This window comes from Dromiciops gliroides, chromosome 5 (assembly GCF_019393635.1).
Source record: "Dromiciops gliroides isolate mDroGli1 chromosome 5, mDroGli1.pri, whole genome shotgun sequence".
Lineage (NCBI taxonomy): Eukaryota > Metazoa > Chordata > Mammalia > Microbiotheria > Microbiotheriidae > Dromiciops > Dromiciops gliroides.
In genome coordinates this window covers 18945526-18963960 of record NC_057865.1, presented here as the reverse complement: position 1 = coordinate 18963960, position 18435 = coordinate 18945526, and the positions used below count along the sequence as shown (strand labels likewise).

The following is an 18435-nucleotide window of genomic DNA, read 5'->3' as shown; positions in this document are numbered from 1 at the left end:
GTTGCTTATCACATGGATTGAGAGAATGCCAGAGAAGGGCATGGCTAGAAATCAAGTACAGTGTGGTTGCCTCGAGCCTGGCCATTGCTGCCAATCCCACATTCTTGCTATTCTGTCTCATTAGCTGCCACCATCCCAGACTCATAACTACTCAGGAGACAGAGAGACTGTGATAGCCACTTCCTGTTTAAGTTTCCATCACTCTTATGCTCTTCAAAGGACACCAAATGCACCAGCTTACCAAGAAGTGACAAAAAATGAAGATAAATAAGGGAATTTATGTCAAGTAAACCTGAAAGTTAGAAAATGGCAGCTAAGGTCATTATTACTTAATACTAGACTATAAAGACAAGAAATGACCTGGAGAGATTCTCTCTCTACAGACTCATGACTCGTGGTGAGGAGCATGGCAGGGTTAACTTCCCATGGTTAAGAAATTCATCACCATGTGCTCTTGGATCATAGCAACCCTGGACAGAACCTGGGAAGTAACTTAGTATGCTATGTAAAAACCTTCATATGAAGTGTTGTTTTAACAAATGTGTTTGTGATAGGAATAAGAAGACAATGAAAATATGCCTTCCCCCTGGGCTGAAGGATTTCTCCACAATGGGAGCTAAATTGACCCCACCATTGTTGTCTTCCATTGTTAGCAAAGTGATGACCAGGCATGATTGTCCTCAGACTTTCACCCATTTGTTGACCCCCCCCCAGCCCCATCCTCTTGGAATGCCATGGGTGCACAGAAGTGAGGAAAGTAGGATGTACCCCCCCTTTGTGGAGCCCCAAAGGAAAGCAATTATGAGTCTTGGGTGATCGATACCTTAGTCACTTGAGTAAGCTGGAAAAATTACTCTTTATGACCATTGGTTGATGAAACCAAGAATACATGTCTTGATGACCATATCATCATTATCTTTGAGTAAAGAAAAAATGAAAATAAGGATTCTGAAGTTTCTTTTTTCCTTTTTATCATTTCCTAAAAATCGTCTTTCAGGATTCTGCCCCTCTGCCCCTCCCCTCATTGTTAGTGTTCTCTCTTTCTTGAAATTACTTTGTGTGTACTTTGCAATAATTTTATATCATCTTATTTGTGAACATTAGGCATTCTCCCTGTTGGAATGTAAGCTCCTTGAGGGTAGAATCTGTTTTGTTTTGCCTCTGTATTCTTAGCTGCTAGCATTACACAGAATAAGCATTGGAGAACCACTTATTGAACTGACTTTAAATATTAGATGTAAATTTACTTATGTATTGGGGTATACCATTATATACCATCAGTATAGAACAGTGCTTTTCCCCATACATGTAAAGGATATGGAGGTGTGATTTTGGGGAGTTCTCTTCTTAATAAGAAGAGCAAAGGTTCGGGTAAGAAAATTTCTGAAAAAAGTATGAAGAAAGTGGAGAGAGTAGATAGGCAAAAACACTTGACTGTTATGTTATCCCTTAGAAAGTCTAAAGTCATCTAAAGTTTTCCTGTGACAAATGAGCATTTACTAAGGGTCCTCACATACAAGACACTGAAATAAAACAACACATTGTCGGTCCTCAGGGAACTTGAGTTCTATGGACAGTGGTAACAAGTACCTGAGAGGAAACATGATGTGCATAGAAAGTAAACAAAATTAATTGGCATAGGGAGAGTATTCTAGGCATCGTGGATAGCATATGCAAAGACATCGGGATGGTCAGGGAAATTACAAGATGGAGAAAGTACAAATAGGCCACTTTGGCTAAATGGTAGAGCGTGTTAAGGAGAATGTATGAAATTAGTCTGGGAAGGTCAGATAGAGCATGACTGTAGAGAGCTTCACAGACCAAAGACAAAAATTTGCATTTTGTTATTTGAGCAGAGCAACAACATGATCAGAAGCAGACTTGAGGAGTATCAAGTTGGCAGCTATTTAGAAGACGGATGGGAGAAGGGGGAGTCTAGTTCTTTCTGAAGGGCAGCCATTTTCCTTATGGAGCCCACCAACCCAAGGAGAAGAACCAGAAAAAGTCCAATCTGAAGAATAGTATCTAATACCAATAACACATGTATGAATAATTTAATTTTCTTCTTGAGTATCCTCACTTTTTTTTTTCAAGAAAGAGACAGAGAGATAGAAAGAGACAGACAGAGACAGAGAGAAAGAGCTTGCTATTAGCTTGGTCTCCAAAATAGATGCCCACTTGAACTTCACTCTGCCAACAAGTATTTGGTTTGGCTCTGCATGAATTAGACTGAACAAACATTTGCCTATTTCAGAAAAATTTACCCAGCTCTATAGCAGGCATTGGTGCCATCTGGCATGTCACCATAACTGTGTGGCTCAGTCAGGAGAGACCTCTTGACCATGAATTTTTCTTTGCCCAAGGTCGCCAACATTCTGGGCTTTGTCACCACTTTGGGTCAATGGGCTACTCAATGAACAAATGTTTTTTCGAGCTAAAAGCTCACAAATCTGGGATTGTCCAATTGATCCTGAATTGCTGCTATCTTTGCATCTCAACTGACTAACTGAACATCCCCAGAGAATCCTCGTGGGTAAGCTGAGCTTCAGACTTAGCCAGTCACATACCTAGCCATAAACTCTAGCCTAGCTCACTCCTACTTTCCCAGTGGTGTAGAGGCATGATGCTCATGTTGTACGCTTAGAGAAACTGTCAAGTGCAACCATCAGAAAAGTGGATAAACACCTTTAATGATGTCTACAACAGGAGGCAGCCAGGTGGCTCACTAGACAGAGTGCTAGGGCTGCAGTCAGGAAGACCTGAGTTCAATTCCAGATTTAGAAAGTAGATGTGTGACCCTGGACAAGTCATTTAACCTCTGCTTGCCTTACTCCACTGGAGAAGGAAATGGAAAATCATTCCAGTATCCTTGCCAAGAAAACCCCATGGACAACATTGGTATGCTATAGAGTCAAGAAGAGCCAGACACGACTGAATGATTGAACAACAACTGAAAGCAAGAAGTTATCACACAATGGATGACATGGACTGAGGAGGTGAGATCCTCTGTGACATGGATTATTCCTAGCAGTCTGAGGAAGTCTCCTGTCGGGGGCACCAAGGCTTGTCCAGGATTACATGGCAAGCATGAATCTGAGGCAAGACTTAAATCTCGGTCTTCAGAGGACCACAGATTTAGAGGTGGAACGGACCACCTAGGAGGACATTTTACAGATGAGGAAATCAAAGCTTAGAAAGGTTAAGTGATTTGTCCATGGTCACACAGCCAGTATGGGTCAAAGGCTGGACTTGCTACTTTCTAAGACCCCAAGTAGTAGAGCTGGTGCCAATCAACATTGGCAGAGCTTTCTTATCATCAGTTCCCTATCCCAATGAAATCACAACCAGCTTGAAAAATGCCCATCGATACCCAATGGGATAGACATATATGGATCAATTGGATTTTAAAGCCCCTAAGACACATGAGTAACTGCTGAGTCCCTGCAGAGCTCTGCCTGCTACATGCATTTCCAACCTGACTTCTTTTAATACTTGCTTCAGATGCCATATCTGCCGAGGGAGACTCCTTGTCCTCCAAAGCCAAGCCAACCAAACAGAAGCTAAGACAGCTCCTCCCAGCCAGGCCCAGTGAAGGACTGTGAGGCTACAGACCAAAAACCATATAGCTAAACCAGCTCCAGGAGCTTAGTCCCAGGGTGACGAATTCCTCAGCCACAGTAATCCTTGAAGCCCATCTCCTGAGTTGTACAAGGATGGCAACCTGCATCAGTGGAGGGAGTGACCACACTGACAGAAGTGCTGATCCTCAAAGCTAATATTACTGTCACCTTATTCTGGAGGATCATGGGTAAATTTCTTGTGACCTTAATGGGATTTTTTTAGAAGTGGAGGAGGTTGGTGGGAGATGTACCTTTGGTCCTTTAAAAGTACCTTGAGATGGTTTTAAATGAGCTCAGATTGAATAAAGCATGTTTGGGTAATGGTGGTTGCATGTGTTTTTCATATCTAGTACTTACTTAGGTGGAAATATCAGGAAAAGACATCTAGAAATGAGCTGACATGAGGGAGAAAGTCTGATATCCTTTTTGGAACAACTGAACCCGTCCACACACATACATCTTCCACCAAAGCAAAATAACGATGTAGACACAAATGTAGGGCAGCCTGTTAAAGCCTTTTTGGTAATACCACACTTTCCAAATGCCCCTTTTTCCCTCCTGGTCTCCCAGTTTGCCGGGGACAATTCCCCTGTAAGTTACAGTAACAAATGCTCTCAAACGTGAGCCAATCTGTTTATGGGCCTTGAACAGAAAGACCTATTCATAGGAAACAGAGAAGCCGGGTCACTGCACTGACCCACACTCTGGGCTGGCCAGCAGCACACCCAAGCAAGGCGGGGTCAAACAGGGAAGGAGACATTACCATCTTGGCCTCTGAATGCATTGGCTGGACCTGGGGAGATGCGCAGGGGTTATTGAGGTTCGGGCCTTGCATCCCCATGATGTTGGAGTTCACGGACATCTGCCTCTCCATCTAGAAGAGAGGAAAGCAGCAGAATGAAAAGGAAATTCTGAGAACAGCCCTGCAGGCTGGACCCAAAGCTGCCAGGGATCTCTGAACAGACAAGTCTGGGTTTCTCTGAGTAGCCGCTGAGAAAACCTGTTTGGTGGATGGAGCACAATGCCCAACTGAGGCCCAATGTCAACACTGCTTTATGCCCGAGACCTTTCTGCAGAGACCTCCTCAGTGGGTAAGGGCATAGATTTCGAAAGATAAAATAGTTTATTTTTCTCTAGCCCTCAAAGGTTCACGAAGAGGTAGAGAATGCAGAGGTAGAGAATACAGGTATTACAATCCCTACTTTACAGATGAAGACCCAGAGGCTGGAGCTACCTAGGTCCCCCATAGTTAGTGTCTTATACACTAATTAAATCCATCTCTCCTGACTCAGAGCAGCTAGGCATCACAGTGGCTAGAATGGGTGGGACCTAGAGTCTGGAAGACCCTTGCCGTTAGGATGTACATTATTGTTTAGTTGGTTTTTCAGTCAGGTCTGGACTCTTCATGTCCCCATTTGGGATTTTCTATGGCAAAGGGATATTGGAGGTGGGTGCCAATTTCCTTCTCCAGCTCACTTGACAGCTTGAAGAAACTGAAGCAAACAGGGTGAAATGACTTGGGCCAGGGTCACACAGATAGTAAAGCGTCTGAGGCTAGATTTGAACTCGGGAAGGAGGAGTCTTAAGATATTCCAGTGCCTCAGATACCTACTGGATGAGAAGTTGCTTAAACCTGTCTCAACCTGTTTCCTTATCTGTCAAAATGGGAATAATAATGGACAACCTCGCCTTTCATTGCGTGTTATGAAGATCAAAAAGAGTAACAGTGTTAGAGCACTGTGTGCAAGACCTTGAAATGCTATAAGAAAAGTCAGTGGTGGGTGATAACGGTGGTTAGTATTTTTCTGATTGACAGGTTCAAGACTTAGAACTCAAAGGGACCGGGACCCCAGAGCCATCTTGTCCAAAAGACCGCATTTTACAGAGGAAAACACTGGGGGCCCAGGAGAAGGAAAGTATCTTGCCTCAGAGTCCCACAGGGGTCAGAACCAGGGCTTCCCACTCCCTTCGTTGTGCTTCTCAAGACAGTTTCTTTCCACTGTGTCACACTGTGTCCACCTTGTATCCCAGGAACCGTAGGACAGGGGTACATAGTGCACATAGTAGGCACTTAATAAATGTTTGTTGACTGAGTAACTGACTAGTACTCAATAAGTGCTTAATAAAAACTCATTGATTGATTGATTGATAGCTCTGTGGAAAGGAAATGGAGGCAGTCTCCTTCTAGGGTCAAGAGGATCTGGTAGCGGGGGTACTGGATTTGTAGTAAGAAGACCTGGGCTCAGGTCCCAGCTCTGCCGCTTACTAGCTTTGGGAATTTAGGCAAGTAACTTCCCTCCTTTGAGCCTCAGTTTCCTCATCTGTAAAATGTCATCCTGCTATGACCCCCCAACCTTGGCTTTGGCATTAAATTTGATGACATGGCACTCTATAACAATAAGGTAGGAGCTCAACCAACCCATTAGGATTTATTAAGCACCTGCTGTATGCCAGGCACTGTGATAAGTCCTGAATAGCAGCAATTAATAATTTATCATATTATGATCTTAATGAATGATATTATATATTGACATGAACACCAGCTATTAGAAGATCATGGATACAGACTTGGGGGGAACCTCAGAGACCCTCCTTTTATAAATGATGAAACAGAGGCTCAGAAAAGCTGTGACTTACTCAAGGTCACACCAGCAATAGCTGCTGATGCGAGATTGGATGTCTCCCTCCCCTTATACTCTGAAGCCTCATCTTTCATTATTATTGACTAAAAGAACATTAGCAATGGGAGCAAGTTTCAGAGCCACCCTGCCTATCAGGAAAGAACCCATCAAACTCTGTATTTGAGCTTCATTTCAGGCCTGGGTGGCCTGGTAGTTAAAAGAAGAAGGTAGATCCCATACGATAAGTATTACAGCTCCCAAATTTCTGTCCCGCTGTGTCTGCTATGGTGTCTGAAATCTACAGCATTCAGATTATTCTTTTCCTTTTTTTCACATCTCTTTTTACATTTTGAGTTTCAAATTCTCCCCCTCCCTCTGACTCCTCCCCCACCTATTGAAAATTATTCTTTTCAATTGGGGAACTGAAACCACTCATTTTGGTCTCCATTGCCTCCCTGGGAAGTAGATATATTGCCTACATGCCATGATCTGGTGTGTTGTGGTAATAAGGGCGCTGTAGAACAACATGAAAACACATATTTGCACAGCAAATGACATACTGGATAAATTGGAGGTAATTAAAAGAGAAAAAGCACCAGAATTAAGAAGGGTCAAGAAGGCTTCCTGGCTGGGAAGCCCTTGACGTCAGTGCTCAGGTCACAGTGTAGTGAGGGAGAGAGTGTTCCAGGCACAGGTGACAGCCAAAGAGAAATGCCAGGGACAAGACACAGGAGTTGTCTTGTTGATAGGACTGGTCAGTAGGACAGCTTGACCAGGATCAAGAATTGTGGTAAGATATAAGGGGAGACTAGAGAGGTAGGAGGAGGGGAGGTTATGAAGGACTGTAGAATGGTGAGGAGAGCAGGATCTGGAGGCTCTTGAACTTTTTGATTGTAGATGTCTATCAGTAATTTGGGTAGGGTATGCTGATGTGGTGTTGGGGCCGGGGGGGGAGGGGTGCAGGAAATTTGTTAATGGTATCTGTGGGCAACGTACCACTGTGGATGTCCCACTGTTGGGGAGTTAGGATCATACCTACCCTAAGGAGCCGACTTCTAACTGTCTAAGAAGGGGTTGTGAATTCTAGGGGAGGGATGGGTGGAGGTAGGGGGAAATGGGTAGGCTGTAACAAGGTGAAGGGAGAGGATGTGGTTATGTTGGAGAATAGCCCTATGACCGGGTATTATGGGAAGGCTGAGATATGGGCCAACTTCCCACCCTTGAGTTAACCCATTTTGTGCAATTAATCCATTTTGACAGATAGAGCACAGGAAAGCAGGGTATTCTAGCACCAGGGATTCCATAATGAAGTGAGGATGAGGGTAGGCACACTGGGCACGCAGTACCTGTGCTTTGCTCCCCCCACTAACCCTTTGCTCCAAAACATAACAATCTCCTATTTTTCTGACCATTTTGGAAGGACATTTTGGTATTACAGAAACAGTGATGGGATGGGGCAGCTAGGGGTCACAGTGGATAAAGTGCTGACCCTGGATTCAGGAGGACCTGAGTTCAAATCCGGCCTCAGACACATGACACTTACCAGCTGTGTGACCCTGGGTAAATCACTTAACCCTCATTGCCCAGGCTGGCAGGGGGGGGGGGAGTGATGGGATTGCATTCAGAAAGGATTGGGTTCAAATTCCACCATTTGAAATTTGTTAGCTATGTCAAGTCGTTTTACCTTGAACCTAACCCAGACAACTCTCTCAGATTTAGTTATATAAAGAATTAATTGTTATTTGAGGCTTTTATGCCTTGGTGTGCACTGGCCTGGGGCTCCACAAACCACACGCTGCTCCACCCACTGGTTGTAGCTGTTGCCAGGGCTCTGGCACCTCACGTCATCACCACTCACAGACGCCTACATAAGCCTGGCAAAATTAGAATGATTGGAAGCCTAGTGAGGGCAGTCATGTGACTGTCAGAGTGGCCAGACAATTGGTTGGGGGCTGTGTGGGGTTTCGGGGAATGGGGGGAAGTCACCATTCTAGCTGGAAGCTGGAAGGCGACAGGAGTGGGGCTGTGTATTCTCAGCTGATTCCTGGTTGGTGGTATTTTTTCAGGTTGTATAATTTCCCTTTCCCCATTTTATTTCCTTTCCCTGGATCCTACTGATTCTGTTTGTGTTCTTTTTTTAAAGTTCATTCTTGTTAAAATAAGTCCTGTTCTGCTTTGAGGGAGGCTGCCAGTCTCCTTCCTTGCCCCAATATTGTGGCAAGCCGCTTAGCTAGAACTCCCTAATTAAAAATTGGTCCCCACAGTTATTAAGTTATGGTGTTGTAATGGGTGAGGTGGGGGAGGTCCCATCACAGATCCTTGATATAGGGGACAAGTTATTAGCTTTTGGGGTGGGGGTCCTGGGCCCCTTGGACAGTCGATGCATAAAATAAAATACATAGGATTACAAAGGAAACCAATGATTTAAAAATACAGTTATTAAAAAAAAACACCCACCAAATTCATGGCCTTCCTGTTAAGATGTAAGAGAAACCTGTGAAAGCAATAGGAGAGGTAAGGAATAGAAGAAACAGCTATGAAACCGAAAACCTTACCGGCATCAGGACTGCTGAAGAGCCAGGCATGGTAGGGTTCGGCAGGGTCCCGGGCATAGAAGCTGGCATGGGCTGTCTCTGTCTGTTGTGAAGGTGCAGTAGTGACGATAGAGAGCCTGGGACAGGCCTAGGAAGGAAGAAAGGAAAAGTTGCCATCATTCTCGGCCCGGAGCACACCAGTACTGGGAATCCCATGCCCCAGAGATCCAATTAACCAGTACAGTTTGTGTGATGATGAGGATCATGGGGAAAAATAATAATCATATTTTCTATCAATCAATTAATCAATAAACATGTGTTAAGGACCTACTATGTACCAGGCAATGTGCTAAACACTGGAGATACAAAAAGAGGCAAAAGACAGTCCCTGTCCTCAAAGAGCTCATAATCAATCAAATGGGGGGGGGGATATGCAAACAAATAAATACAATGCCAGCTATGTGCAGAATAAACAAGATAAATATTCACTATAATAGTTTGCATCCAAATAGTGCTTTAAAGTTTGAAAAACACTTACTAGGCACCATCTCATTTGATCCTAAGTAAAATTCTATGATGAAGTTTGTTTGATCTTTAAGGAAGCATTGGGACGCTGGGTATGGACTCAGGAAGACCTGGGTTCAAATCCAGAAAAGATGTGGGTTCAAAACCTCTGTCCCACAAAGGATAGAAAAAATAAGGAAAAACAGGGACACTAATGCACTGTTGGTGAAATTGTGCATTAGTCTGAACATTCTGGAGAACAATTTGGACTTACAGGAAAAGGTCTATAAAACTATGCATACCCTTTGACTCAGAAATATTATGACTAGGTCTGTATCCCAAAGAGATCAAAGAAAAGGGAAAAGGACTTATATGTACCAAAACATTTATAGCAGCTCTTTATTTTGTGGTGGCAAAGAATTGGAAATTGAGGGCATGCCCATCAGTTGGGGAATGGTTGAATAAGCTGTGGCATATGACTGTGATGGAATACTATTGTGTTATAAGAAATGATGAGCACAGTGGTTTCAGAAAAACCTGGGAAGATTTGTATGAACTGATACAAAGTGAAGTAAGCAGAACCAGGAGAACATTGTACACAGTAACAGTAACATTGTGTGATCAGCTGTGAATGACTTAGCTATTCTCAGCAACACAATGTTCTAAGACAATCCCAAAGGACTAATGATGAAACATGCTATCTGTCTCCAGAGAAAGAACTGATAAACTCTGAGTCAGTATTGAAACAGATTTCTTTTTACCTTCTTTATTTGCGTGTGTGTTTTCCTGTGCAACATGTCTAAGATGGACATTTCACATATATGACCTCTATGAAATTCCCTGCCTTCTCAAGGGGTAGAGGAGGGACAGGAGGAAGGGAGAGAATTTGGAAATCACAATTTTAAAAAAATGAATGTTCAATTGTTTTAGGTATATTTGGCAAATATTTGACAAAATAAATAAAAATATATTTAAATGTTGCGGGGAAAACCCTCTGTCAATCACTATATGTATGAATTTGGCCAAGACACTTAAGATCGAAGGAATCTGGATTTTGAGCTCGAAGGAAAGTCAGAGGTCACCTAGGCCAATGCCTTCATTTTATAGATAAGGAAACTGAGGCCTACAGAGAGGAAGTGACTTGTCCAGGGTTGCATTGTTAGTAAGTAGCGGAAGAGGCTGGGATTTGAATTCAGACCCTTGGACTCCAAATGCAACACCCTTTCCTTGTGCCATGTGGCCTCCAACTTGACCTTTCTCCACCTCCCTTTCCTCACCTATAAAATGAGTGGGGTCGGATGAGATGACCCCTATGAGCCCTCTGTGCTCTAAGTCTGTCCCTCTAGGGTCCTAGATTGGAATAAGGTCATGTGTGGCACTCTCCTGGACCTGTTTTTCCAAGTCTAGAAACAACTGGTGTCATTCCCTCCATCATGGGGAACCTCTTCTGGGTGCCTGGTCTCATTTTGGGCAGCTCTGTGTCCTCACTCCCTGCAGGGCAAACTTTATCTGCTAGGTCATGACAGAAATTTGCTGGAGCTTCTTGTTGGGGACCAGAAAACAAACAGTAAGCCAGGTCCTGGCTTCCCCCAAACAAAGGACCAAGGGCAACTCCACCCTCTGTCACTCAGGCTTTCACTAGGAGAGTCAAGATTCCACGGCCCCAGTTAGAAATCAGCCATTTCCTAATAACTCAAGGTGTTAGGCTGCCTGACAGAAAAAACTCTGATTTTTGGCCTGACCTACAGGACTTGTGCAAGCCATCCTCTGGGGAGCCCCGAGTCAGAGCTCTGCTGTAGAACAGAGAAGAAAAAACCCTTAAATGGATTTAATGAGTCAGGGAACATAGGACTGAGGGAAAAAGGAATTGTTTGTGTTTATTAAAAGTGGCAAATAAGCTAACTCCCTTTTTTGGCCTCCCCCTCTGTGTGTCTCAGCTCTGGGGAGCTGTATAAAGGCTTTTAAAAAAATGAAAACCGGGGCAGCTAGGTGGTGCAGTGGATAGAGCACTGACCCTGGATTCAGGAGGACCTGAGTTCAAATCTGGACTCAGACACTTGACACTTACTAGCTGTGTGACCCTGGGCAAGTCACTTAACGCCCATTGCCCCCGCCAAAAAAAAAAAAAGAAAACATCTCACGACATTCCAGGTGGCACATTTGTGATAACTTTTCTCAGAGTTTTGCTCTCATTTTGCTCTCATAGTTTCATTTGCCACCGGCTTCCTTGCTGTCCCATGACACTGTCTCCAACCCGAGGTACCTCACTGGTGGCCCCTCATACCAGGAATGCTCCTCCTCTTCACCTCTGTCTCCTACCTTCCCAACTTCCTTTGAGTCGCAGATAAAATCCCACCTTCTACAAAAATCTTTTCCTGATTTTGATTATTTCCAATGCATCCTCTTTTTCTCTCTCCCCCATATATATTGTCTCCCTCATTAGACTGTGAGCCCCCTGAGAGCAGAGATAAGATGTATACAGTAGAAAAATTAACTCTCAAGAGAATTGTCCATGAAGTCTTGTTGCATCATAATGTAATTAAAATAAATGCAAAGGTCAAAAATTGCCAGGACAGTTAAGTCAGGGTTATCTGTCCAGTAGAATGGACAAATCCTCCTTGAGACTTGTTTTTGTTTTTATATCCTCAGCCCAGTGCCTGGCATGCAGGAGGCACTTAATGCTTGTTGGATTGGGTTGAATTATCGGGAAGATGTGGGGAGGCCGAGAGGAGCAACAAGATTCCATCTTCCCTCTCTGGTTCACATAGCCTTACACTACGACAGAAGATTACCTTTTCCACTTTCTTTGCCAGAAATGATCAAAGAACCGCTTTAGAAATTATGACTGATCATCACAGATACATACATGTTGGAATGTTAATTGCAAATGTGCAGAGATATGGAGAATTGTATGCCTATGATTTCTCCAACTTCTCTAAGCATGTATAGACAAACACCTAAAGTTTTATATATGTATATATATGCATATGTATATGTATGTGTATGTGTATGTATATGTATATATGTATATGTATGTATATGTATATATACACACACACACATTCATGAAATACAGAGGAAAAACCAAAAAGGGGGAATGTTTATACACATAGGAGAGTCGAAGTGGTATAGCAGAAAGTGTGTTGTCTTTGGAGACAGGAAAAGTTAACTGGGTTCAAATCTCTTATCACTGTCACCATGGGGAAAGTTCACTTTTCTGAGCTAATAAGTTAAAGAGGGGTTGAGATCTGCATTAGTAAAGGGAGAGCCCACGTCTGGAGGTTCTTTTTTTTTTTTTTTTGCAGGGCAATGAGGGTTAAGTGACTTGCCCAGGGTCACACAGCTAGTAAGTGTCAAGTGTCTGAGGCCGCATTTGAACTCAGGTCCTCCTGAATCCAGGGCCACTGTTTTATCCACTGTGCCACCTAGCTGTCCCTGGAGGTTCTTGAAAGAAGGATCACCTACTCCAATTCCTTCCTTTTAATAGAGGAAGAAACTGAAGCCTGGGGCGTTGGTGACTTGTTCAAGGTCAAGCAGATAGTTCCCAATCCAAAAGTGGGATTTGAACCCACATCTTCTATTTCAGAATCAAGTGCTCTTTTCCCCAGCACAATTTACTTTTTCTTTAATCATTCCAAACATCTTTTAAGATCTTCCAAATGTTTAAGGGATTGACCTAAAGCTTGAAGAGACCTTCATTAAGTCCAGCCCCTAAATTTTACAGATTGGGAAACTGAGGCCGAGAAAGGTGAAGCACCTTAGATTACCCAGGTCCTCAGTCAATGCCAGGGCTGGGAACCAAATCCAGGTCTCCCAACTTCAGCTCTGGCGTTCTTTGCCTGGGACCAAGCTGGGACAGTTTCATGGACGTGGACTATTGTCATAAAGAATGATAAAAACTGCCACAGGCCGGTGTGATGGGGTGGGGCACCTTGTTTCTTTGGATTTAGATCAAGCCCATACTTCATCACCCCAAATGACTGAAATTTGGCCACAGATGGGGCCTGCACTTTTAAAAATGTAAGCAGAATAAGGGGGCAGCTAGGTGGTGCAGTGGATAAAGCACCAGTCAGGAGGACCTGAGTTCAAATGTGACCCCAGACACTTGACACTTACTAGCTGTGTGACCCTGGGCAAGTCACTTAACCCTCATTGCTACACACACACACACACACACACACACACAATGTAAGCAGACTATTTAAACTATCACTTTACACTACAAAGGTTTTTTTTGGTGTTATGAAACATCAAAGTAGTTCCTTTATTTTCTAGATACATAGCTGAATTTGGAATCAGAAAGACCTAGGTTCAAGTCTTGCCTTTGACGCATAATAAATAGCTCCGTGTCCCTGTACAAGTCACACCTTCTCAGTGTCCCAGGCAGCTCTCCAAGACTAAGTTACAAGGAGTTTCCACGCTGATGAAATTATAGCCCCCCCATCCCCCCAAATTAGATTATAAGTGGAGAATTGAGGCAATTATCAGGATAAATCAGCCCATAAAACACTTTTGCCTGAAATATCCAGATAATTGAGGCAAAAGTGGTTTGGGGTCAGAATTGTTGGAGTAATTGCTTTAATTCTCCACTTCCCTTTGTATATGCAGACATCGTCATAATTGTTATGATAATATATTGCACTCAGATGATAGTTTAAACCTTTCAGGTCAACAGAGAGTAGGGTGGTGGATATTATTTCCCTCATTATTCAGACATGGAAATGGAAACTCCAAGACTTTGTGTCTTTGTGTCATACAAGGCAGAGAATGACAGAGCCTAGGACCAGCCTCAGACTTCAGCATGCTGCCTCCACACCAAAAAGTGGAGCAGGGAGAGTTCCTTGGGCTAAAACTCAGTGAAATAAGCTTTTCACCATAATAGTCCATGGGCTTGCATCCTTTTGTGGTGTCATACATCCCTCTGACATTCTGGGGAAGCCCAGGGACCCCGGTTTAGAATGAAGGTTTTAAATGCATAAAATAAAATATGTGGGATTACCCTGGAAGCCAGTTATATTGAAATCATTATCAAAACACTAAATCAAAAAGGTAACAGACCCTAGGTTAAGAATCCTCAGTATATTCCCATCTTTATCCCCATGATTTTTTCAGAGCAATTTATAGAGTAACGTTATGATGTCTCAGTGTAACTAAGAGATCATGAGGCCATTTCAAATTATACTCCTCCTCCCCTCTCCCTTTTAAAAACTGTAAGTCATGCAGAATGAAGGCTCTGAAAATAAGATGGTAGAATTGTAGCAGTTGTGAAGACATAGAACTAACAGTCTCTTGTTCTTTCTCCTTTTCTTCCTTCTTTTTTCTTCCTTCCTCTCTGCCTACATTCTTTCTTTTCTTTATTCTCTTTCTTCTTTCTCTCTTTCTTGCTTTTCTTTCTTTCTCTCTTCCTTCCTTCCTTCCTTCTTTCCTTTCTTTCTTTCTCTTTCCCCTCATCCTTTTCTACCTGCTTTTTCTCTTTTCCTCTTTTCTTTCAATTCTCTATGCCTTCCTTTTCTGCTCCATCCCCCTTCCCTTTACTTCTCTTCTTCTCCCTCCTTCCTTTCTCCTTCTCTCTCATTCCCTCTCCTTCCCTTTCCCTTTTGTTCTTCTCCTTCCTCTTTTCCCTTCCCCTTTCCCTTTCTCTTTCTTTCTGTTCCTCTTCCTAATTCTTTTTACCTCTCTTCTCATCTTTCTCCTTCTCTATTCTCTTTATTCTCTCCTTTCCCCTTCTTTTACCCATCTCTCCCTTTTTTGTTTCTCTCTCTCCTTTCATTGTCTCACCTCTTTCTATCTACTCCCTTTTTCCTCTGGTCTTTTTTTGTTTTTCTTTCCTTCTCTCTCCTCTCTTTTTTATCTCTCCTTTTTCTGTTTCTCTTTCCTTCTCTCTCTTTCTTTCCATTTTGCTCCCTCCCCCACCCTTCCCTTCATCCCTCTTCCTCTCCCTCTCTCTAGTGTGGGCTTGTCGCCATGAGCTAATAATTCCAGACTTTGAGCAAGCTGATCCTCTCTTTTTAATAACCACGTGCCTTTAGGCAAAGTGTTTCTGCTCACGATTGTTGGGGCATGGAACAAGGTGAGGTGTGTGAGCTCAGAGCGGATTCTTCAATGACTGTAGGGCTCTCCGTTGTACTGAGAGTTTTCCATACGTACACATTATTCCTCTTTATACACTTGGATAAACACACTGCTTAGGTGCTGGGATCCATTGTAAGCTTTTCTTTCAAGTTAAAATGTCAAAGATTGACTGACTATTTTCACTGTCTTCAGGAGGAAGGCAAGGGATGACAGCTATACCTTCTTCCTTCCCGCCCCGGCATATGCTCCCACCAAGGTGGGGGCGCCTGAAAAAGGCAGACTGAGTCTGCTCCTGTTCTTGATGTTTGAGGGGGATAGACTGACTCTAAAGCCACAGAAGTAGACCTGGAAGGGACTTCAGAGTCCTTCAGGCCCCCTCCCCTAATTTCACAGATAAGAACTGAGTCTAGGTGAATTGATTGCCCAATCTCACATAGCTGCTGGTCTGGTGAGGCTTTAAATACTGGTTTGTTTGGTGTTTTTTGTTTTTTGCTTTGTTTTGTTTTTGTAATGGAAAGAATACTGGGTTTGGGGCCAAAAAGACCTGAGTTTGAATTTGGCTCTGTCACTTCCTAGCTGGGTGAGGCTACTTCATTTGCTTGGTCTCGGTTTCCTCATCTCTAAAATAAGGAATTGGACTTAGCTTTGGGGTGCCTTCCAGCTCTCAAAGCTAGAATCTATCTTCTATGCCTTATTGATTTCTCACTCCCAAGTCCCCACGGGATGCCCAAGCCGCAAGAGTAAGCATTAAACCGACTGGGGTGGCTTTGGTAAAGCCCCACAGGCATGTGGTCAGCATGGGAAAAACAATAAACAATCAAACTAATTAAGCCAACCAGAAAGCAGGGAGAGCAAAGCCAGAATCAAGAGTAAGCCATAAACATTTCAGAGATCTTGGCAAATCGGGAGACGAATCTAGCGGGGAGGCAGTCCAGCTTAATATAAAGGAGGCCAGGGTGGAAGTCAACAGACTTGGCTGCCTGTGGCAATTCATGCCACCTGGGACTCAGTTTCCTTATCTGTAAAATTAAGGGCTTAGAACAGACAACATTTAAAATGCCACGATTTAGAATGGGAACTCTTATTATTTGGTCAGGGCTACATATAGAACCAGCTGAAGGGAACGTGGACAAAAGTTGGGGGGAAAAGTGACATGAACTCAATCAACACATTAGATATTTTCAATTGAATGGGGACCATAATAGTTGGTCTAAGTAAGTCTCCTCTCTTAGGAGGAGGTAATACTGGTAACAGAATTTTCCGAAATAATCCACAATTGCGAATACTATTGAAAAAATTTTATAAAACATGGGTAACCATATCAGTTCGATAAGCATTTATTGGGAATGAGAGTAGGGACAAAAGAATCAGATCTGGATCCCAGCTCTGTATCACCTTGGGCAAGTCACTTTCTGGGCCCTGAGGGTCTCCTCTGGAAAATTGCTGGGGAGAGACCAGATGATCTTTAATGTCTATTTCAGCTCTAGCTCTTTGATCCTATTAAGTGTTTCTGGCCTTGCCCCAGGGCTCGGCTCAAATCCCACCTTGTGCAATTCCCGGCAGTGGCTAGTGCCTCTGAGATGGCCTTCCATCGACCATGGAACTGTCTAATACGAACATAGTCATTTGTCTGTTGCCTCCCCTATTAGAACGCGAGCTCCCTGAGATCAGGAAACGTCTTTTGCCTTTCTTTGTATCTGCAGGTCTTAGCACAGTATCTGGTACATAGCACACAGCAGGCACTTAATCAATGCTTGTTGATTAACATACTTATATGTGCCAAGCCCTGTGAAGAAAAAGACGAAAGTCTCTTCCCTAAAGGACCCGACATTTTACATGGTTTACCTTTAGATGACATATCACTGCAAGTAAATACAGAGATTATATAAATGTAAAGGAATTGTGTGTGTGTGTGTGTGTGTGTGTGTGTGAGAGAGAGAGAGAGAGAGAGAGAGAGATGGGAGGAGGAGAGAGAGAATGAGAATGAGAATGGGGGTATCAACAAGTGACAAATTGGCAAAGACCTCAGGGAGGGGGTTGCAGGCGAGCTCAGAACTGAAAGCATCAAAGGGTCCTTCTAAGAGGAAAATGTAAAAAGCGATACCGTTCCAAGCAAGGGCACAACCTTTGCAAAAGCTTGGGGAAGACACAGCAGAAGGAAGAGTTTTGGTCTGTGTGTGCTCCGAGGACACATCCCTGAAAAGACACAGAAACTTCATTTGGATGTTCTTAAGGGAAGAATTATAGCCTGACTTGCCAAACGAGTTTCTGTCAGGGGCCGGGGAAGGGGAGTCTAAACCCCTAAATCTTCAGAGGAAGGAACAGGCAACAAGAGAGAACAACTTTTCCTTTTCCCTTCCCCCAGGAGTGGACTTTTAAAAATTCTGCTTCTCCTGAAAAGGAAATGACTGTCAGAGACCTTGGGTGCAACATGAGCCTAGGGAGTGGGGGACTTGTTTTAGTGTCTTCATGAAGCAAGAGTATGTTATGAAACAACCGAAGATGAGAGAAAGCTCCCCAACAATCAAGACGAAACAGCTTAAACATGGTGAATTAAAGCTCACCCATCATTAAGATTCATTCTAGAATCTCAACCTAAAAATAATCCAATATAATAGCCTAAAAATAACTGAACCCTGCTAACTCACTATTATTTATAATTAGTAATTATAGGAGAGGATAGGGAGCCAGCCTTGGGGACAGCCTCTGGAACATCTGGCTGTATGACCCATGGCAAGTCCTTAGCTTCTCAATGCCCTGGCACAGACTAGGTGCTAATTTGCACAGGTAGAGGAATGTTCCATACTGGCAGAGGTCTACACCAAGGAAAGTGCACAAAGCATTGGGACTGCAGAACACTTTCCATACAATATGTCCCTTGTGGCTCTGAGATTTGATCATTAAAATTTAATGTTCAGTATGGTGAAGTGACTTGCCCAAGGCCAACAGGCAGTATGGCACAAAGAACATTGGGTTTTGAGTCAGAATTCCTTGGGTTAGAATCCTGGTTCCACTCCCCACTCCCCGTGTGATCTTGGGAAAGTTCTTCCCTCCCTTTGGCCTGAAGCTCTTCATCAGCAAAAT

General features: G+C 43.4%; 1 protein-coding gene across 1 annotated transcript in view; it reads right to left on the bottom strand.

Annotated features, from left to right (window-relative positions):
• The window catches only part of CREB5 (cAMP responsive element binding protein 5), a 420900-nt gene that overhangs the window by 118523 nt on the left and 283942 nt on the right, over positions 1-18435 (bottom strand). Inside the window, exons 5-6 of the mRNA XM_043965167.1 lie at positions 8797-8923; positions 4384-4494 (exon numbers count right to left, since the gene is read on the bottom strand). Coding sequence (XP_043821102.1) covers positions 4384-4494; positions 8797-8923 — 238 coding nt within the window. The remainder of the gene's footprint in view (positions 1-4383; positions 4495-8796; positions 8924-18435) is intronic.